General features: G+C 35.6%; 1 protein-coding gene across 1 annotated transcript in view; it reads left to right on the top strand.

Annotated features, from left to right (window-relative positions):
* Nucleotides 1-21666, top strand: part of LOC140151030 (uncharacterized) — a 50409-nt gene that overhangs the window by 5739 nt on the left and 23004 nt on the right. Inside the window, exons 4-9 of the mRNA XM_072173220.1 lie at nt 188-310; nt 7196-7318; nt 7937-8062; nt 11630-11764; nt 13401-13565; nt 16069-16242. Of these exons, the coding sequence (XP_072029321.1) occupies nt 188-310; nt 7196-7318; nt 7937-8062; nt 11630-11764; nt 13401-13565; nt 16069-16242 (846 nt within the window). The remainder of the gene's footprint in view (nt 1-187; nt 311-7195; nt 7319-7936; nt 8063-11629; nt 11765-13400; nt 13566-16068; nt 16243-21666) is intronic.

Raw genomic sequence — 21666 nt, 5'->3', positions numbered from 1 at the left:
TGATCATGATTTAGTAGTCTCCCACTAAAAACACTAAATATGACACCTCTCAACGTTATATTTTATATTCATTTTGTTTTCCATGTATCCATATATAGTGTGCAGATATTTACCTTTCCAAAATGTAACAACAATTTTGATTCTGTTTCTTTATACTTCCTTACACTCCTCTGGCTGGCACATATAGTTCCTTGTTCACCAGGAGATTTCATGTGCACAAATGAAATACAGTGTGTTAAAAGTTATTTGGTCTGCGATGGAATACGACATTGCTCAGATTTCAGTGATGAACATGATGGCTGTATATATGGTAATGTATGGCTGTTCAAAATATTCATTGCTCCCCTTATTCATTTAATATTATTACCTGGTCAGTTTCTCTGTATAAAGTGTTTGCTATTCATAGTTGTCAATGCTAGAGTTGCACGCAGTCCTATAATGAGAGACAGAGATAAAAATAATTTATCGCGTCTAATGTCACTGTTAGTCAAACTCGAGCAAGGTTTGTTTACAAATATCGTGATGATGACATGCTGAACGCGGCGGTATATAACCGGGCGCCTTATTGTTAATTTTGCACCTTCAAACATACAAACCATCTCAAAAGCTTTATAGTAGGAAACTTTCATTCGTGAAGGCACCATGTCAACAATGCCTAGAAAAGTTGCCTTGTAAAAGTATGTAATTTTTCGCCATTTTCTGCTATTCCTTTTCTCTGATCGGCACCAGATAAATCTGCCTTCCTTTTACACGCTATTAACCTGTGTAAACCAATCAAGGATCGTAATTGACAGTGACATCAGACGCGATAAATTCTTTTTATCTCTGTTTTTCATTATAATACTGAATTGGTTAATAATTTCGCAATGATATCCGCTACTGACAAGCCACAGATAGTGACTTGCTGGTTGTTTGGTATGCTGACAACATGCACACTTCGGCCGTTTCCTGGAAACCATTTCGGTGATAGTGTTTGTCATGCTAAGTCACTGTCTAATTTCATCATTTCTGATTCGTATTACCGTTCCATTGGTAGCAATTGTAATCAGCATATCGGATGTTGTTAATATTTATTTTCCCATTTGGTTTCCAAAGCCAAGGTTTTGTACTCCACCCATTACAAATTCCAGGAAGTAAGAGCTACTCCCTATTCCAGAAAAATACAGAACTATTTTTTTGGGATTAAAAAAATATTATCCTGTTTTGCTAAATGAAACATAGCTAAATCCCAATCCTTTGGTTAGTCCTAATTGGCAATAAAAGTCCAATTTGAATACTTTGAAATTTGAGGGAATATGGACCAAATTTCTTACAATTGTAGTCACAAACTTGTAAGACTTGGCTTCGTGAGAAAGGAAATTGGAATTCCAATCTGAAGCCCCGATGTAAAGGCGTTGACCGTCAACTCCAATTATTCTTAAGCGTTTCCAAGGTGCTTACCGCCAGATGGTGTTAAACATGTTAAATGTGCCTTGAAATCAACGAAGTGCCAGTATTGGAATGCGTCTTTCCTTGGCCTACTCTTATAGTCTCTTATTACTTTGCGAACAATGTGTCTCTGGAGCTTCTGAAGCCACATTTTATTCCTCTCCAAGGTGATCATCTATGATGACATTTCAGGATACCTGATACGGTTCAGAGCCATCCTGCAAAATACTTTAGGGTACTTACCATATTTGGAAGGATCCAGTTCGTCACCTTTCTTGAATATTGGGGTTACTCTGCTATTGCACCAGTTTCTGTATTTCTCTTTTCGCTCAGGTAGCTTTCAAGGTTTTAATGGACATTTGTGACATGTCATGTCAAAAGCAGACACTTTTGGGCGGGATCGTAAATGGAGAAATAGCCAAAAATCTGCCCGGGGGTAATTTTTTCACAATTTGTGTTTGTTGAGAATTTGTGATGTTGTCAATGTTAAAAATATTGTCTGATAGTTTCAGACCGGAATATAACTGCCATCTTGTATTTTTTGAGCCATTGTTCAAGGAAATTCCTATTCTCAACATTGGCAATAATATTTTTAAAGGCCGATATCTCAATTTCCAATCTTGTAATACCATAACTTACGAACTCAATATCTTCGCTTAGGAATGTCTGATTTCATAGGGGAAAATGGCGTTGTGGAGCAAAATATGTCTATATTTAAGATATGTAAAAAAAAAAAAAAAATTGATAACCTGCCCAAAAGTCTTGTGTGTGAGTGTGTGATGTGGAGGGGGGAGGGGGGCTGCAGGGCATAGAGCATAGAATGTCACCTCATCATCTAAAAATTCGGAAAGGCAAATAAAATGGAAGCAAGTAAAGACATGGTAAAGAGGAGGCAAATAATTAGCTTTTTACGCCAAAAAAACAACAACAAAAAAACAAACAAACAAAAAAACCAAAAAAAAAACCCAAAAAAACCAAACAACAACATAAATTTGACAGTTTGTTATGAAAAACAGATCCCATAGTACCGGTGCTCATGCCATCTCATGACTGATCGCATGACTGATTGGTGTTTTTAATCTGTCATATTATACTAAAAAGGTTCGCATTTAACTGTTAATGATTTTATATGAGTTCATTTATCTAATTTAGACAATATTAAAAGAACTTTAATATGATGGTTGCCATGTCATTGGTTATAATAATTGTTGCCATAATCATATAGCTTCACTAATCATGGTAATGCACGCAACTCCATTATATTGATGATTTTATACAAAATATGTTGGTATAATTATTAATTATCATTTACTTCATATTACAAGTTTAATTAATTTCAAAATGGCAATTTTATATTATGTATAACTAAGGGGCTGTAATTTAATCCTTTGGAAGGGGGATGTTATGAATATGACAGTTTTATAACCCCCTATCATCGGTCAGGGCCTCCCTGTCAGCAACTGGTGACTTAATGACGCCACACAGGGGCTATTGTATAGGGGGGAAGTCCCTGCACGCCGGCACTTCACCGTTTGGATACACATTGTAAACGTCCTCGTTTAAGCAAAGCGTTGGGGTGGGGTGGGGTGGGGTGGGTGTGGTGTGGTTGGCGGATCTAGCTCTGTCAGAAGGGTTGGGGTAACTGCATAAGGATCATCAAATGTGTAAACATGGCCACGAATCGGCCATAGCCATTTAGGCCCAATTAAAGTTTTAAAAAATGTACGGGTTTCCAAACCAGAGGCCAAAACGGACACTTTTTTGTCATCCATAACACAAAAGGGCAATGTAGCTGACTTGGACACAGTCCTAAAATTATGGATGACCGAGGCGTCCCCTGTGTACATGCCTTCTCTAAGGTAGCGCTTCCCGAAATACTTCTATAGGCACCGGGCTCTATGTAATGACGTTTTTATGAAATGGGATGCTGATGTATTGAATGCGGTCAAAGTTCGGAATTTTGGAAATTTATAAATTAAAGTGATCGTAAGAAAGAAAGGCACTACTAATAAACGGATTGTCACTGCACGGATTTTAATCTCATTGCTGCCATTGCTCCTCTTCTTCCTCTATTGTTGAGTTTGGATTGGTAGGTTCCAGGATGGAGTGCAGTACTTCCTCATGTCGGGAGAATCAAGTATTCAGGTTTTTGCTGAAGTGGTATTCCCAGCACTTTTTTAATACTTCATCTGAAGCAGTTTTAAAAGTGAGCCATGGATTTTTGGCGGCTGTCTGCTTGTAGTTGCGCTCTTTCACCAGCTAATTTTCGAACTCTATGATATATAGAGTGGTGTAACTGATGTTTTATTCGGGAATGAGCGTCGTCTATCTCTTGAACTTCCTTTTCAAAGAACTTCCTCTTACAGTATTTGACTCCATACTTGACTCACTTGTTCATTTTGGAGTAGCTGGACCTGCACTGTCCTAATTTAGGATCATTGCTAAATCTTCTCTGATGATATGCCTTTCGTATTTCTTCAAGGAGTCTGCCGACCCCCCCCCCCGGGCCGAACCCCCTTCACACCAGCTGTCTCCTGCTGTCATTTTGCTGGTTGCTTCTCTTAAGCTGGTCCTTAGCCCTTCTCTTCTAGTTTAGGCACCACATATCTTTGCACTGAACTCGTCTGCAATTGTAGTGTCGTTTAATCGAATGACATCATACTTCTTGGGTACTGTGCCCTTATATTTGGAATTATATTATAGTTCATAAAATAAAATAAAATTTTGTCATTTTCTCAAAAACCTGTTAAGTTTTGCAAGAATCTGTTATACTAGTTGAGTCCTTGCGTCATTTCCTGTATACTTTTATATACTTCTCATCATTACATTTAGAGACACAATAAAAACAATAAATTACTGTCTCGAGGAAGGTATACAGACTTTCGTAGGAACGAGATTAACCTTTGACCAGGGATGTAAATAAGGATAATTTACTGGGTGGACAATTTAATTTATTTTTGCCCTCAAATTTGGGAAAATAATTTACTGGGTGGGCAGCGATAATTAATGGCATCCAGGCGTTTGGATTTTCGAAAATATAGACCTGGTTTTGGGTGGAAGTTGTCTTTGATGTAAAAAGTGGACTTTAACCCTCCCCCTAAATGCATCATGTAATAGATATTAGCATATTTATGTTGCAACTTTCAAGAAAAATTGTATGTTTGTATTATATTTTACGTTTGACATTTAAAAATCTTACACTAATTATCACTCATCATTACTCCTAGGTAGGGAAAAAGCAGTAAAGTTAGATGGGAAGGGTATTGTTTTTATTTGGTATTACATGAAAATAATGTTTTGACATTTACTCTGTAACTTCTTGTCACAGACGCACATCACTCAGATTAAAGAAATATAAATTTAATTATACCTGTTTTGGACAAGTGGAATTTTCTAAGATGTATTGAAATTATTTGATAAAAAAAATGTGAAAAAGTGTTTAAAATATTTTTAAAATTTATTTTAAAAAAGTATTTCCCAGTAACTTTTCCTTCTCATGCCTGAATTCCTTCTTTTATTAAGTCAAAATGTCCGCACTTTTAATCATCTTCAGCCCATTTTGGGGACTTTTTATCCAAATTAACACAATTTTACAGGCGTTTTTTTACAAAGTTTCAGGGTTTCAGGGTTTTTGAGTGGTCCAAAGTTGCATCCTTGCGGTACATGTTGGTATTCCCCGATATTTTCCACCCAAGCCGGGTAAATGAATTTACTAGAATTTGGCAATTTATGGATAACATTGAATTATATTGACCTATTTCCCAACTATAGCCTAATTAAAATATTTATTTTGCCAATTCTTATAATTCTTATAACATGAATAAATGAAATGAGCAATGTATATATGGATTAAGTTTGAAATATAATGTTTCAAGTCTATTAAAAACATGCCTTATTCAAGAATATCTAAATTTATATAAACTCATAAGAATTCTTTCAAATTTTGTGCGGAAATTGCTCAAAATAATATTAATTTTTGGCTTCCTATACTATTTTGTACTGTGTGATAATTATTCCTACAGTGCCCAATATTTTGTGGGCAAAATAATTTACTGGGTGGGCACTTTTGGGCAATGGGCAAGTTGAATTTACTGGGTGGGCAAAATAATTTACTGGGTGGGCATTTGCCCACCCAGTTAACATGTTATTTACCTCCCTGCCTTTGACACCAGGATGTGGTCTGAACAGACAACAACTGGACAGTATGATCTACAATTCTGGAAGGTTTTCAAGTTGTCCTGTTGAGTTTTGACATAATAGGAGATATCAATGTTGCCTTTTTACACTATTTGTGTTGGAAGCTAGTGTTGCATGCAACTATTTTGTGGAGTGAATATAATTTCAGGAGGTTTTTGTTCTAATCCAAATCTACACAGTGTGAGTATCCATGCATACATATGTAGTTGTGTGTCCCGACACTGATTAGCATTGGTATCTCTAATCAGTATAAAGCGTTCTTTCTTGGAGATTCTTTGCTATTGGAGCTCTGGGGTATCATAGAACTAATCACTTTGTGTACAACTTTGTTGGGTGATAGATTTGGATGATATTAACTACGTGAATTTGGCAGCTTGGTCTGGGGCGGACAATATGTAAATGAATTTAGAAGAGCAGCAACGACACCACTTACATTACATTCCAGGTGTTAAATCTACTTCATATGCAATTTAAAAAAAAATATTTTAGGGCCGTTTTTCTTTAACTGGTCTTTACATGTAGCCCTATGGAGAGAGTGCCCGTTTAGGGCGCTATAACCCCCATTTTAGTAACATAAATGTGATTTATGTGCTATGTAGTACAGTGTACTTCGGTTATATATATAAATGCGCTTTTATAAATGCGCACGTGACCACCTCCGTGCTGCCATAACAGCTTTTAGACAGCAAGTCTCGAAGTGACCTTCTACATAGCGAGTGGTCTTTCTATACATTTGAATGCAAATGCGGAACAATATGAGACTACGGTGCAGCAAAATTGTCTATTTTGTTCAACTTTGTGATTATATTGTAAACGTTTCCGTCGTTGAATATCTTTTTCCGTCGTCAAATTACTTTCAAAATGTTGCTTTTGATAACATATTACAAATTCGGAATTTTGAACTTTGCATCTAAATCTTTAAAATTTGCTAGCTACTCTAGGAAGGAAATAAGAATAAATGACCATTCCTGATGAAACTAAATTCCACTTAGACCAGGTCTAACTTTAGACCCGGTCTAACTCTTTTGTGCATACGGACCTAGGTGTTTAATTGGCAATAATGTTATTATTCTTGGTGAGACAGCTTCGTAGCTTGAGAGACAATGGGGATGTGTTTCAGATGCATGATCCCAATCCCGCTCTACAGATGCCATCTTTTCTATTAGATCGTAGTGTATAGTATATTCCTCTTTATGTGTTGATGTATGAATTCATAATCATATCATAATTCACCTTCTTCTTCCTCTTTATGAATGAAGATCTCTTTTTTAGTCAGACGGGTTTTTGAATCTTCTGGCTTCCTCCAAGAAGATTTCCCATTGACTGTCTTTTTGCATCGTCCTCACATTCCAGTTTATACTTATATATGACATATAGTTATGCTACTGTGTGGGGAGTTATGTCAGCTATTGGCTATCATGTACGCGAATGTTTGTAGTTTCGGCCGTTGACATAATAACGATGACAATGATGATGATGATAAAAATTAATAATAATAGTAATAATGATATTATTTATGCTTCTAAAAATTGCTTTAATTTTCATATAAATAATTTCATCGTGTACACAGGGGCATGTGGCAAGGACCAATTCATGTGTACCAGTGGCGGAGATATGGGCATCTGTATTAGTAAGAACTTTGTGTGTGACAAAATTATACAATGCTATATGGCAGAAGACGAAAACGATTGTGGTAAGATTCACTTTAAATACAAGCAAATCAAGGTATCATATACACACATTTTAGAAATTGACATTTGTTGTTCATTTACTGGAACTCTTTAGAAAAACTTTAGACATGCTTGGCATTGCTTGTCCCCTCTAGGCTTGACAACAAATTGGTTGCACTTCTCTCGGCCTGCCAAAATTGCTTGCCCCACTCGGCCTTCTAAAACGATCTTTGCCCTCATTTGCACATGGGAAGCCAATTTGCAAACCATAATTGTTCTGCAAATTAATGCGCGGGTATCGAACAGGTAAAGTTTGAATATTTGAACATATCTGCGCTGTTTTTTCTAAGCCTTTTAAGAAGTTTCAAACGGTGCCTCGTAAATGTGTTCCAGAAATCGCTTTTCCCCATATTGACTTGCCAAAAAAACGGAAATGAAGGAATAAAAAAACATATTCATAAAACTGGAAAAATTGACATGTTTACCAGCTTAGGACCCTCAAATGCCCCCTTTTGGCTCTCGCATTAAAGAGTTATTGGAATATCGGCATGAAAATCCACAGGTATGGAGTGCCTGGTGGTCAATGTCATTCTACCAGGTCATCTTCCTGTTATTAATGCACAATTTACGATTGTTTCTAGAGTGCAAAAAAAATGAATATAAATGCAAGATTGGCGGCTGTATTGCGAAGACGAAAGTTTGCGATGGAAACATAGATTGTTTTAGTAGTAGCTATCTCGAGAGTGACGAACAAAGTTCCTTGTGTGGTAAGAATAATATGTTGTTCCTAATTTGTTGTTTTCCTCTAGTACAATGTGGGCCACAAACAACTTTACCCAATTTCAGAGGGTGGTTGCTCGAATTGTGGAAGAGCTATTCATGATATTGTTACATATTCTAAATGTATGTCTTCCTAAAAGTATGTGATGTAAAAGAAGTGGATGACAATCAAAACTAAATTGAATGATTAAAAAACTGAATTCTTTGCTGCAGCATCCCCTCGTGCCATTAACTCCATTTCCAATGTTACGCTCCATTTAAGCAGCTCAGTCGTCATCGAGCCCTCCAATTCCATCCGGAATCTGGGAATCATATTTGATCCTACCATGTCTATGCGTGACCACATTACCACCCTCGCAAAGTCTAACAATTTCCATCTTCGTAATCTTTACCGCATCCGTAAATTCATTGACCAGGATACCTGTCACCATGCTGTTCGTTCTCTCATACTGTCCCGACTTGATTATGGCAATGCAATCTATGGTATCACTCAAGGTGAAAGAAATAGACTGCAGAAGCTGCAAAATCGTGCTGTACGTTTGATATTCTCTGTCCCTCGCTCAACTGGTACCTCCAACCTTCTCATTCAATTGCATTGGCTTCCAAGCCAATAAAGGACCGAAATCTTTTTAAACTTCTGCTTTATGTTTTCAAGTGCTCTCAGGGCCGTGCCCCTAATTATCTTTATGAGCTTCTTTCAACCTATGCTCTCGGAAGAGAAGGATTGAGATCTTCTTCCGATAAGACTCTGCTTAGTCAGCCTAGGGCACGTAGAGCAGCTGGTTTAAATCAATGGGATCTGTCGAATTCCTAAGAGTAAGGTAAACATATGCGTTAGGCATACATGTAATTGAATATATGAATACAAAAGCCACCCAAGTCCATACTTTGGCCAAATTGAGTTGAGCATGGGAAAGTGTTGCTATACATAGGCCTGTCATATGTATGAAAGAACAACTCAAATTCATCCTCTGTGTCTATTGAGCATGTGAAAAATAGCATGTATGAAAGAATCAACCCAAGTCCATGATTTGAGTCTTGTAACACATTGATTGAAATCCAGTATGTATAAAAGTCCACTTGTAACACATTCATTGCTGGAGAATGACTTTTGAAAAAAAAAATGGGTTTAATCAAGGAAAGTGTGTGGTTTATATTACATGGCAGAATGCTTATCAACATTATACATAACTGTGTGCTTTATTTTGTATTATCTTACTACTGGTAATCTCATTCCAACATTATTGTCTTTGTATATGATTCAAAAAACCACCCAAGTCCAGAATTTAAAATGAACCCCACGAAGTCCCTGAAATGCTAATCGTCATACCTAATACAGTTTAACTCACCCATTTGCACGTACAGCTTACCATATTGACCAGGTAAATCTAACTGAAGGAATGAAAATGATACACAGGTTTTTTTCTCAAAATCACTTCCCATGGACTTGGGTGGGTTTTGGATTCATGTATTCAATTAGTAAACACGTTTGGCTTGTATTTGAAAAGTGATAATTACTTTACATGCATGAACGAAATTCAATCGATTTTAATCCCCACTTACTTGTCATGTACTCGAACTTCACTCCTCTCATTGATCAACAATTACACAATTACAAAGGATTCACCTGGAGCAATTCACAACACAAGAGAGGACTTTTGTGGCAGAGGTATAGGCCTTTTAAAGAACAAAACGCTTTTTGGAAGTGCAGCGTCAATTTCGGATTCGTTTCCTGAACGTAAGAGTCCCGTTGAAACCTACCATAACTCTACAACAACTTTCACAACTTCGGAAGTGTGGTGAATAGATGCAAAGCACGAAGCGGACGTCCAAGAACTGGCCGCTCAGCTGCAAATGTTGCAGCGGTTCAAAGGGAACTTGCAGCTAACCCCAGAGTCAGTTCTCGACGAAACAATTTGCCGAACATACCACGAACACAATAAGTGCAATAACTTCAAACTTGTTTTAGATAAACATTTCGTAATGACAAAAATGAGGTCTGAGGTTCCATTTGCTTTACGCATATTTGAAGAGATTTTTTTAATATCTGTGCAGCATGAAAGCTGCATATCATGACGAAATATCGTAGCTTGACATTTTTGTTTGTATTTGGTTTATTTGATTGTGTTATATAAAATTGCTGAACAAATGTGTGCGTATACTAAGTGGTTCTCATTATCTATCGAAGTCGCTATTGCAAGTGATGCGAAGCGACAGCCACTAGGCCTTCGCGTGGACAAAGTTAATTTCCCAGCAAACACAAAACGTTTTCGACATCATTCGCAAAAGGTTATTTGTCAGAAAACGTTTAAATGTCGGGTTATCTAAAGGGTATATTAAGAGTATAAAACGGGTTCATAACCTTAAAAAACATTTTTTGATAATCTACTGCTCAGCAAACAAAAATGTTTTACAGAAAACGTTTAAATAACGTTTAGATAACATTCCAAAAACATTCTTGAAAACTTGATACAAAACATTCTAAACAGAATGTTATTTTGGTGTTGATAAAATATTTTGCGAAAAATGTTTGCCTTAAATATTTGCAATAACCTTTTAAAAACGTTTTCATGACCTTTATATAACCCGACATCTAAATGTTATTAAAATGTTTTAAAAAAAACATTTTAAGAACATTTCTGTGTTTGCTGGGTTCAAATATTTAAACATAATGTTATTTAAGTATTGACAAAATATTTGGCAAAAATGTTTACAAAAATAGTTTACAATACAATTTTTGAAAACATTTAAAAATATTGCTGTAGTGTGTTTTCATACAAAACGTTTTAAAACGTTATCATGAACTTTACTTTACCTAAACCAAAAGCCAAAATATAACTTATTTAAAACGTTTTTAAAAAAAAAAACGTTTTTGTGTTTGCTGGGATTTGACCCTTTGATTTAAAACTAGCGTAACGTTTTTGATTTAATACATTTTGAATAGTTTTTCACCAAATACTCTTAAGAAGATGTTCTTTACGAATATGTAAAAACATTAGAAGCAGACTTTTCAATGTTGACATATGAAACTTTTTGGTTGGGTAAAGTTTTTGGCCCACCCTGTACTAAGCAGATTAATTAGACGCATTATGAGAATACTACACTAACAATCAATACTAACAACTAAAAAAAACCAGTTCAAAAAAATGAAAAGAAACATTTTACATCCAATAACAACAATTACCACTATTTCTTGATAAATTTGTGACTATTTTTGCATTTTTCTCAAAAAATAATAACACATTGGTAACAAAGGTTATGTATTTTATTGGTGCAAGGAATCCAGTTACTTGACTGACAAGACAAATGGTTCATTATATGTGTTAAGAAATGAGGTACATTCAAGCGGTACCTCTTTTCTTATAAATAACGTACCGCTTGTCTTGAGTCACTGAAATTCCAGTGTAGTAACTGTATTCCTTGCCCCTATAATATATATACATAACTTTTGTTACCAGTGTGTTATTATTTTTTGAGAAAATGCAAAAATACAAATTTATCAAGGGGTGTACGTAGTACCACCTTAACTATTATATTGACTACTCTCAATTTAGACCCTGTTGAACTAAAATATTCTGGCTGGAAGTGTGGTTTTACTACAAAGTATGTACCTCAACTTTTCGTATGTGACGGGCATAAAGACTGTGCTGACGGCAGTGACGAGAAGGATGAAGCCTGTCAAGGAATGGGTATGTTGCATTAGCTATTTGGGCCCCCGCCCCCTAGTGCAAGGAAAAAAGAGGGAAAAGGAGGGAGAAAGAGGAAAAAAGAGAGGAAAGAGAGGGAGAGGAGGGGCAGAGAGATGGGAATCCATACGATATGCAATACCGTACGATTATTATCAATAAGCCTGGCAAAATTGTCTATTTGGGCCCCGCCCCTCTCACCCCCCCAAGTGCAGGGAAATTTGGTGGATTTGGGCCCCATATACAGGCTTCCCCCCCCCCCCTGGAAAAAAATCCCAGCTACGCCGCTGCTTGTAATGATGCATACAATTACAATGGTTCGAAACAGAACTCATCTGACCTCATGATGTACTAATCATGTTTATGTGGGTTTAGTGGGTTTGGTCTCTTCTTGTGAATATCCATATTACTTTAAGCCATTATAATCACAAAACTGATATTTCTGAAATACTTTGGCAAATTAGTTGACAATTTTATTAGTTTCTAGTCGTCATTTTATCTGATGATATTGCTTATTTTCAGAGATATTTGTACCCATACTAAAACTACATTTTCTTAAAAAGTGTCAGAATTACCGGTCCATATCAATGGAATTGAATCGAGAACACCCTTAAGATAATAAATGATGAGTAATCACGTACATCTGCATGTTATATTGTATGCAATGAATTACCTTGTTCATATATTTTATGTGTAATGTAATTTATATTGTTATACCTATGTAATGCTTAAAACATTTTGTTTCAAAGTAAAAAGGTGATGCCCCTCAGACCGCCAGGACCGTTGCGCACGTTCTGCATTCTTTTATATTTGCTATATAATGAGAATTTTATTATAATCCACTAGTAATCTAATCTAATCTAATCTAATCTAAATCTAATCTAATCTAATCTAATCTAAAGCTAATCTAATCGAATCGAATCTAAATCTAATCTAATCTAAGTCTAATCTAATCTAATCTAAATTTAATCTAATCTAATATAATCTAATCTAAATCTAAATCTAATCTGATCTAATCTAATCTAATCTAATTTAAATCTAATCTAATCTAATCTAATCTAAATCTAATCTAATCTAAATCTAACCTAATCTAAAATCTAACCTAATATAATCTAAATCTAACCTAATCTAATCTAAATCTGACCTAATATAATCTAAATCTAATCTAATCTAATCTAATCTAATCTAATCTAATCTAAATCTAACCTAATCTAATCTAATCTAATCTAAATCTATTCTAATCTAATCTAAATTTAATCTAATCTAATCTAATCTATATCTAATCTAATCTAATCTAAATCTAACCTAATCTAAACTAATCTAAATCTAATCTAAATCCAATCTAATCTAATCTAAATCTAATCTAATCTAATCTAATCTAATCTAAATCTAACCTAACCTAATCTAATCTAATCTAATCTAAATCTAACCTAATCTAATCTAATCTAAATCTAATCTAATCTAATCTAAATCTAATCTAATCTAATCCAATCTAATCTAAATCTAATCTAATCTAATCTGAATATAATATAATATAATATAATATAATATAATATAATATAATATAATATAACCTAACCTAATCTAATCTATTCTAATCTAATTTAATCGAATCGAATTTATGTTCCGTTTTTATTAGATGATAATATGTGCGGAGAAGGCGAATTTGGTTGTCAAGATTATTTCTTTGATGAGATCAACGGTTATGAGATTACACAGTTTAGATGCTTTCCAAATTCCTACATTTGTGATCAATTCAGTGACTGCCCAGATATGAGTGACGAAAGCAATGAGTATTGCGAAGGTAAATTATTTCAGCTGCTGCGTTTTTGAATCATAAATGCAACATTACAAATGTCATGCGATATGAAGTAATTTAAATTGACGTGATTATGTAATGTAATGTAATGTAATGTAATGTAATGTAATGTAATGTAATGTAATGTAATGTAATGTAATGTTATACAAATATTAACTGTCTATGAGTGTGATGGTCGAAATATAATCACGAGGTGAAAGTGGAATGGAACATTGTGTCTGTTTAGGTGTGTTTAATGTACAATTCTAGCAATTTGACCTGCGGGTCACCATTAGAGTTTGAAATAAAATCTTCCTTTAATACCAGGAATGATAACAACCACTTATAACCATTTAGTCCAATATCCACTTGGTTTAATATCATTTGGTCCTATGACAATTAAGTTTAAAACCCATGTATAATGATGACCACTTGGTCTAATATTTTCTAATAATCATTAAGTCTAATAACCAGTTGGTCTAATAATAATATAGTCTAATAACTATTTCGACCATTACAATTTCGTCCAAAATTATTATAAATGAATTTATTTATTATTTAATCAATGGGACCATTGCAACAAATGATGTGTCAAAATCCGCAGAAATAAATTCTGCTTTGACTGCATATTCCAAATTTGACAAACGATTGACCGTTTAGGAATAATGGCTATTAATTATAGGGGGTAATTACTTTTTGGTAGATGTGTAGTACTATGCTAGCGTACAAAAACTATCCGGTGTCCGTACACTTATAACAATGAGACACAATTAAAAAACATATATGAAGTGGCAGGTAGATGGAGTATTTAGTTCTGCGTACTTTGATACCTCATTCCGTACAGTGCAACTTTATTCCACTAAGCTATTTTAAATGACTCAAGGTAGAGTTTTAAAAGTGATATATTTTAACATTTCCTCCTTCAAGGCAAATTTCCGCTGCAATTTGTTACGAGTTCATTACGAGCGTACTTCAAATGAAAGGTCAATGTCAATTTTATCATTTTTAAAAAGCTCTCTTTTTATTCAAATTGCTATAAGTTGGGAAAATAAAGTCGTATTATTTTGTAATTTAGCTTTAGTGTAGAAATGGCTTTGTTTTAAGTGTAAGGATACTTTTTGTGCTCAGTACAAACAATGGCTGGCTGTTGATGCATTGATTAGGCAAATTAAAAAAAAAAAAATTTGCAACAAAATGAGTATAAACTCATTCCAGATTTGTCGGAAAAATTTGAAAAATATAATCCCCACCCTAACTTGTAATTGTGTACCCCATGGAAAGGTTTCTATACAAAAACGATTCTCTTATAAACCTCGATACACCTGAGCACACATTTTCGTCCCAAGAGCTTCCAAGCAAAGAACATTAAGCAGCAAATGTCTCCACCACAGTCTTTGATTACACTACACGGTTGAGTGCATAGCAATGTACAAGCTGTGAAGCTTCTAGCTAAAAATGGGCCTCTTTGATTGGTTTTTGTCAAAACCTCAAGTGTTTACTTCATCCAATCAGAATTTTTTTTATATCAAACGAAAGCTAACACTTCCCCCAAAAAACACTTTTAGTCACTTGGGCAACAGATGACACAATTCAATGTTATAGCAAGGCGAATGTGGAAAATCTGTTGAAAACTACCTATCCAAGCACATTTTTTGACCGAAATGTAGGTTTTAAAAGACAAAACCTCAAGTGTTCCTTACAATATTTATCAAATTTTATGTCAATAAATGAGAAAGCACACTTATGTTGTCCATATACTAGAGTCACTAGAATGAGCAATGGTCAATTCTCTTTAAATTGCAAATCTTGTGCAATAGGTTACTATTTTCGCCTGTTTTGTCATACGGTTGTAAATGAAATGAACTATGACTTTTAAAAATAGCGCTTACAAATTGATATGCAAATTTTTCAACAAAATCAGTAATTATTATTTCTAGATTTGTCGGAAAAATTTGACTGAAAAAAATCCCATCCTAACTTGTCTATCAGAATCAGTGCGGTTAGAGATTAAACCGCAATATTCCTGCTCACTGTGATTTTCTACTGTGCTAAATACCGGGTAAATACCCGATGCCGCTGATGTCATATGCATATTTGCCGGTTGTAGGTCATCGCGCAATGCATGATCACTTCCTGTGGCGAACAGGAATACAGAGCCTATGTTTTCCATTGACGAAAGCCGGCTCACCTCTCCGGAAAAATCCTAGTTTTAGAAGGATTCGCAGCCAAATACCGGAGGACGGCATTTTCTACTGGTAATTTTTAATCCATAAACTGGATAAAAACCGGCTTTTTACTCCGATAGAAAAACGCTGTAATTTTGTGTCACATTATAGCTAAAGCTTGATGGACTAAAATGCTACCCGTCCGAGTCTGCCGCACATTCCCTTTATATACCCATGCAACACACACACCATGCCACAGACCAAGAACCGCTGTCACTCGTGTACATAACAAAATTGTATAATTCCTTATACTATTTATATTTTCTTTCATATTTTCAAATTAGTTGACAAAATAAGTCCGGAGATTACAAACGCAAATAATGGTGACTTTGATGGGCATGCTGAACTAATCGAATTTGGATTTATCGGAGGAACCGAACCAAGAGGCGCAGTTGTAACGTGGGAACCTCTTATGGCAATTGATAATTTTGGAGCCGATCAACTCACATTTGAAGAAGGTATTTGTGTTTACTGTACACGGAAGGTGGTATCTTCATTTAGGTGTTAAAGTATAAGGAGTTGTTAATGTTAATTAATCGAATACGCTGAATCTAAGGCAGAAATATCTAAATGTTAATATCTAATAATATGTAGTCCGACGCAGTGGCGTAACTGGGGTGGGGTAGGGGGAGGTGGGTGCTGCGGGAGCATAAACTTCTTTTGTCGCCAAAAGGTGCTGGATTCAAGTACACTTCAAAACTATTTTTCCAACCCCATCCCTCCCAATATCAAAAGCAAGACCTTCCTCCCGTGTCGCTCAGTGCGACCACCCAGCAAACACACAAACGTTTTAAAAACATTTTAAATAAGTTATATTTTGGCTTTTGGTTTAGGTAAAAACGTTTTAATAAATATAAATATTTGCGCCCAGCTAACACAAAAATGTTCTTAAAATGTTTTTTCAAAACCTTTTAATAACATTTAAATGTCGGGTTATAAAGGTCATGAAAAAAACCGTTTTAAAACGTTTTGTATGAAAACACACTACAACAATATTTTTAAAATGTTATCAAAATGTTATTGTAAACTATTTTTGCAAACATTTTTTGCCAAATATTTTGTCAACAATTAAATAACATTATGTTAAAATATTTGCACCCAGCAAACACAGAAATGTTCTTTAAATGTTTTTTTTTTCAAAACATTTTAATAACATTTAAATGCCGGGTTATATAAAGGTCATGAAAACGTTTTTAAAACGTTATTGCAAATATTTTGGGCAAACATTTTTCGAGTTTTCAAAAATGTTTATGGAATGTTATTAAAACGTTTTTATACCCTTTTTATAACCCGAAATTGAAACGTTTTCTGTAAAACATTTTGTGTTTGCTCGGCAGTAGATTATCAAAAAATGTTTTTCAATGTTGTGAAAACGTTTTATAACCTTAATATACCCTTTATATAACCCGACATTTAAACGTTTTCTGACAACCTTTTTATAACCTTTTGCGAATTATGTCGAAAACGTTTTGTGTTTGCTGGGGAGGATGTTGACGCGCTTACAAACCCAAACATCATGACCGATGCCTGCCCCCTCATCTTAATACTAATTATGGCGTGTCCGTCCGTCTCTCTGTCCGCGCGCTATCGCGTGCGCATGGCTCGCTAACGCGTGCTCGCGGTGCGTATAACGCCAGCTCGCGGTGCGTATCGCGCTATCGCATAGTGCGCGGAGTACCGACGGGCGCAGTGCGAGCATCGGAAAACATTACAGTGACTAACAGGTGCATCTCATCGGACCAATAGGCCTATTTTAAAGACATGATTAACATAAAAATCATCAGTTATGGTAAGGCCTATGTAACCCGTTTGCGTTCACATTTCTCCCGATTGAATTGACGGCCTACATCCAGACACTACTAAAATTTTGGGGTATTTTTGGGTCCTCCGATGTGGTTGCAGGACAGGGTTTGGAAGAAGCGAACGATGGGTTTTCAGATTATAGGTTCCGAAGTAAGCGTCACAGCTACAAAACAGAGTTGATAGTTGTGTCTTAATCATTGAGAGACGTATATGGTATAGTAGTTTGAAAGGTCAGGACAAGTATTATAGGTAACGGGCGTTGGGTAATTAGAGATAGGCCTATCACGAGAACCGCCTAACCCGAGAACCGCGAAATCTAGTTTATTATGTTTGCCCCCGCTTTCCCCGCCTCCAATGAAAATGTCTAGTTACGCCACTGGTCCGACGTTTTACATGTCATCTGAATCTGACTGCATAGACGTCACAGTTGACGTAGGCGGGAGCGTCATTTTTCTTCAATTAACATACTCGTGTTTTTATGAGACATTATTTGACGATTGATTATTATTCATATATTCATGACAAAATGGCGGGCTTCACATCGCCTGTTATGATGTGATATGCTTTTATTCGAACAAAATCGCAGCTCAGGGGCCAAATTACATTGCACACAAAATTAGTAAAGAACAAAACAACGCAAATGCATTGTATAAGTATAACATATAAATATAAACAAGTGAGTTAAGGGATCTAAAATGAGCGTTTATTGGGTTTCGACAGTATTTTTTGTGGGACATGAGAGCACCTTAGACCTATCGAATTGCATTCTGAATACGAAGCATGTCTTTCTGATATCAAATAATTTTCATTTTTGAAAATCACAATATAATACAAATTTTATGACAAATTATAAAAATTTGATATTTTTCAAATGTTTGATATATAACAGTCCTCGAAGTAAATTATATAAATCTAATGATATATTCTTAAAGTGTATGTAGCAGGAAGGAAAAGCCGACGGTCAATTGAAAATTTTGACCTTTCATATTGAAGATATGGATTTTTTTCCCCAAAAGACCTAATTGTTTTTGGTGAAAAAAAGTCCATATCTTCAATACGAAAGGTCAACATTTTCAATTGATCGTCGGCTTTTCATCCCACCTACATACACTTTAAGTATAAATCATCTGATTTATAAAGTTTACTTCAAGTACTGTTAAATATCAAAAATATCAATTTTTAATGATTTGCTATAAAATGTGTATTAAATTGGGAATTTCAAAAAATCAAAATTATTTGATATCAGAATGACATTCTTCGTATTCAGAGTGCAATTCGATATGTCTGATGTGCTCTGATGTCCCAAAATAAATACTGTCCAAACGTTCATACCCCAGCCCTTAAGGACCAATGGTATAAACAAAAAGAAACCGTACTGGGGCCACTCTTATTTTTATGTTACATTAATGATATGATCATTAGTATAGACCCAGACTGTAAATTGATGTTGTATGCAGACGACAGTACAATCCTATTTTCTCATACAGATCCTAGTGTCATATCACAAAAATTAGGCCAAGTTCTTGAGTCTTCCAGCAATTGGCTGGTAGACAACAAATTGTCTTTACATCTCGGCAAGACTGAAAGCATTATCTTCGGATCCAAAAGGAAAATAAAAAATGTTGACAATTTTTCTGTTGAATGCTCTGGCCAGATTATCAAAGGCCAGGAGTCTGTGAAATATCTGGGTATTAACATTGACCAATCTGTGTCTGGGGAAGCAATTGCCAGGGGCGGATACAGGATTTCGAGAAAGGGGGCACACTCCTGAAAAAAAAAAAATGGCCGCGAAGCGGCTCATCTCAAACGCTTGCGCGACGCAGAGGTGTCTGAGGGGGATGTGCCCCCCTCAGAAGTGAGAAACTTTTGGAAAATGAAGACCCAATTGAAGCCATTTGGTGGACCATTTTGTTAACATTCTTGTGTAAAATTTAAGTTTGAAAAAGCCTAAAATTTGCCAAAAAACGGCCCAATTGAAGCCATTCGTGGACAAGTTTTGACCTCTTTTGTGTAAAATTATTGCTTTATGTACCATAACATTGCGCGACATGGGGGGGTGTCTGAGGGGGATGCCCCCTGAGAAATGAGAAACATTTGCAAAATAAAAACCTAATTGAAGCCATTTGGTGGACTATTTTGGCACTATTATGGTGTAAAATTTGAGTTTGAAAAAGCCGAAAATATAAAATTTGTGAAATGACAGGCCAATATGCAATTGAAGCCACCTTTTTCACTGTTATTGTATAAATTCAGAGTGCTGGGTGTGAAATATAAACAGAAGCGAAAACGGGCAGTTGTTTATATAGACAGGGGTGTCTGATGTTCCCCCTCCGAAATTTGGAAATTTTGAAGGTCCAATTGAAGCCATTTGGTGCATCTGTTTTACACTATACGAGAGTATATCATCGCTTTTTAAAACATAACAGGGCCGAACTCAATTTGTGACACGATCTGCTCCATGGGGGCCAAAGGAGGCATTTTGAAAATTGAGTTACTGTAATTTTTACATTACACATACAATAGGCTACCATGTACTGAAAACGCCAAAGGTCTAGCATACTTGGTTCTAAAGTTATGAAGTTTTTTGATGTCTATTTTCTTATGTATGTTATTGTTTTTTTTATTCCATATTTTTACCTTTATCTCAGTTTCAAATTTGCCGCCTTTGACCCCCATGGACCAGATCGTGTCACATTTGTAAAATGTTACACTGACACTTTAATAGCCTAAGACTCGGAGATTCGCAATTTAAAGCATGCATGGATCGAAGTCAGCATGGAGTCCGTACTCAAAATACTGACTTTGGTGACAAATGTGACGGGCCCTGGCCTTGCATCATCGGCGGGCCAGCAGAAATCAACAAGTACTGCCTAAAAGAATCCGGCCTATATACTAGTATTATAGGGCCTACTTTTGATAGACCAGACTGTGAGCTACTGTGCGGTTTATTTGGCATGGGCCTACTAATTACGTGCAATTTAACTTTCCCCTTCTCCTTTTCTCTTCTCTCTTTTCTCTTTTTTTTTTGGGAGGGAGGAAGGGCCGCCCCCTGAATCCGCGCCTGGAGAGTGTCACCCGGTGTATGATACTCACTACAGATTTATTAGGCTATAGGCCCGAGGATTTTCACGTTGATCCGTTTTCTTTCTTTTTTCCCTTTCTTTTTTCCTCTTTTCTTTCCCTCCTTTCCTTCTCTTTCTTTTCTTCTTTTTTTATTTTTTGGGATCCGCCAAAAGGGGGGGCACGGGCCGGCTGTGCCCCCTCTAAATCCGCGCATGGCAATTGCAAACAATATTATTCAAAAGGCAAATTCCAGGATGAAATTTATGTATCGCAATGGCAGCTGTCTCAACCAAAACTGTCGCAAAATTCTGTGTTCGGCTTTAATTCAATGCCACTTTGATTATTCATCTTCTTCATGGTATTCCGGTCTCAGTCAACGGCTTAAAAACAAACTTCAAATCACTCAAAATAAAATGGTGCGCTATATTTTACATCTAGAACCCCGGTCACATATTGGTCAAACCGAACTTAACAGTCTGAATTTTTTAAATGTAGAGTGTCGAGTAAAATTTTTAAAATTATGTCATGTGCACAAAATTTATTATGGGTCAAGTGCCCCCTACCTGTGTCAGTTTTTTACCAAAACCTCAGAAATTCACAATTATAATACTAGAAGGCGGCTTTTTAATTTCCATGTGCCTAAAATCAAAAGTTCAGCTGGCACTACTTTTTATTACAGTGCAATTCGGGATTGGAACATGACAAATGACATCAAAAATATCCCCAATCTTAATCATTTCAAGAGTGCAATCAGGCAACTTTTCAGTAATGGCTAATTTCCAGTGGGGTCTGTTGTCCATTGTGTGCTTTCTTTCTTCTTTTGTTTATACTCTTGCCTTTTTTGCCAAAATCTTTCTTTCAAGGACCCCATTGGAAATATGCCTGAAACATTGGCTTTATGGGTTATCCCGGTTCCTAGTGTATTTTTATCTTCACATTGTATATCTTTTAATTTCTTATTTTGTCAAGTGTTATATTTATGTAATGTATTTTAAACTGTGCAATATAATATTTTT

The sequence above is a fragment of the Amphiura filiformis genome, chromosome 4 (genome assembly GCF_039555335.1).
Source record: "Amphiura filiformis chromosome 4, Afil_fr2py, whole genome shotgun sequence".
Taxonomy (NCBI): Eukaryota; Metazoa; Echinodermata; class Ophiuroidea; order Amphilepidida; family Amphiuridae; genus Amphiura; species Amphiura filiformis.
The sequence above is the reverse complement of the archived record's forward strand: the minus strand, read 5'-3'. Positions and strand labels throughout refer to the sequence as shown.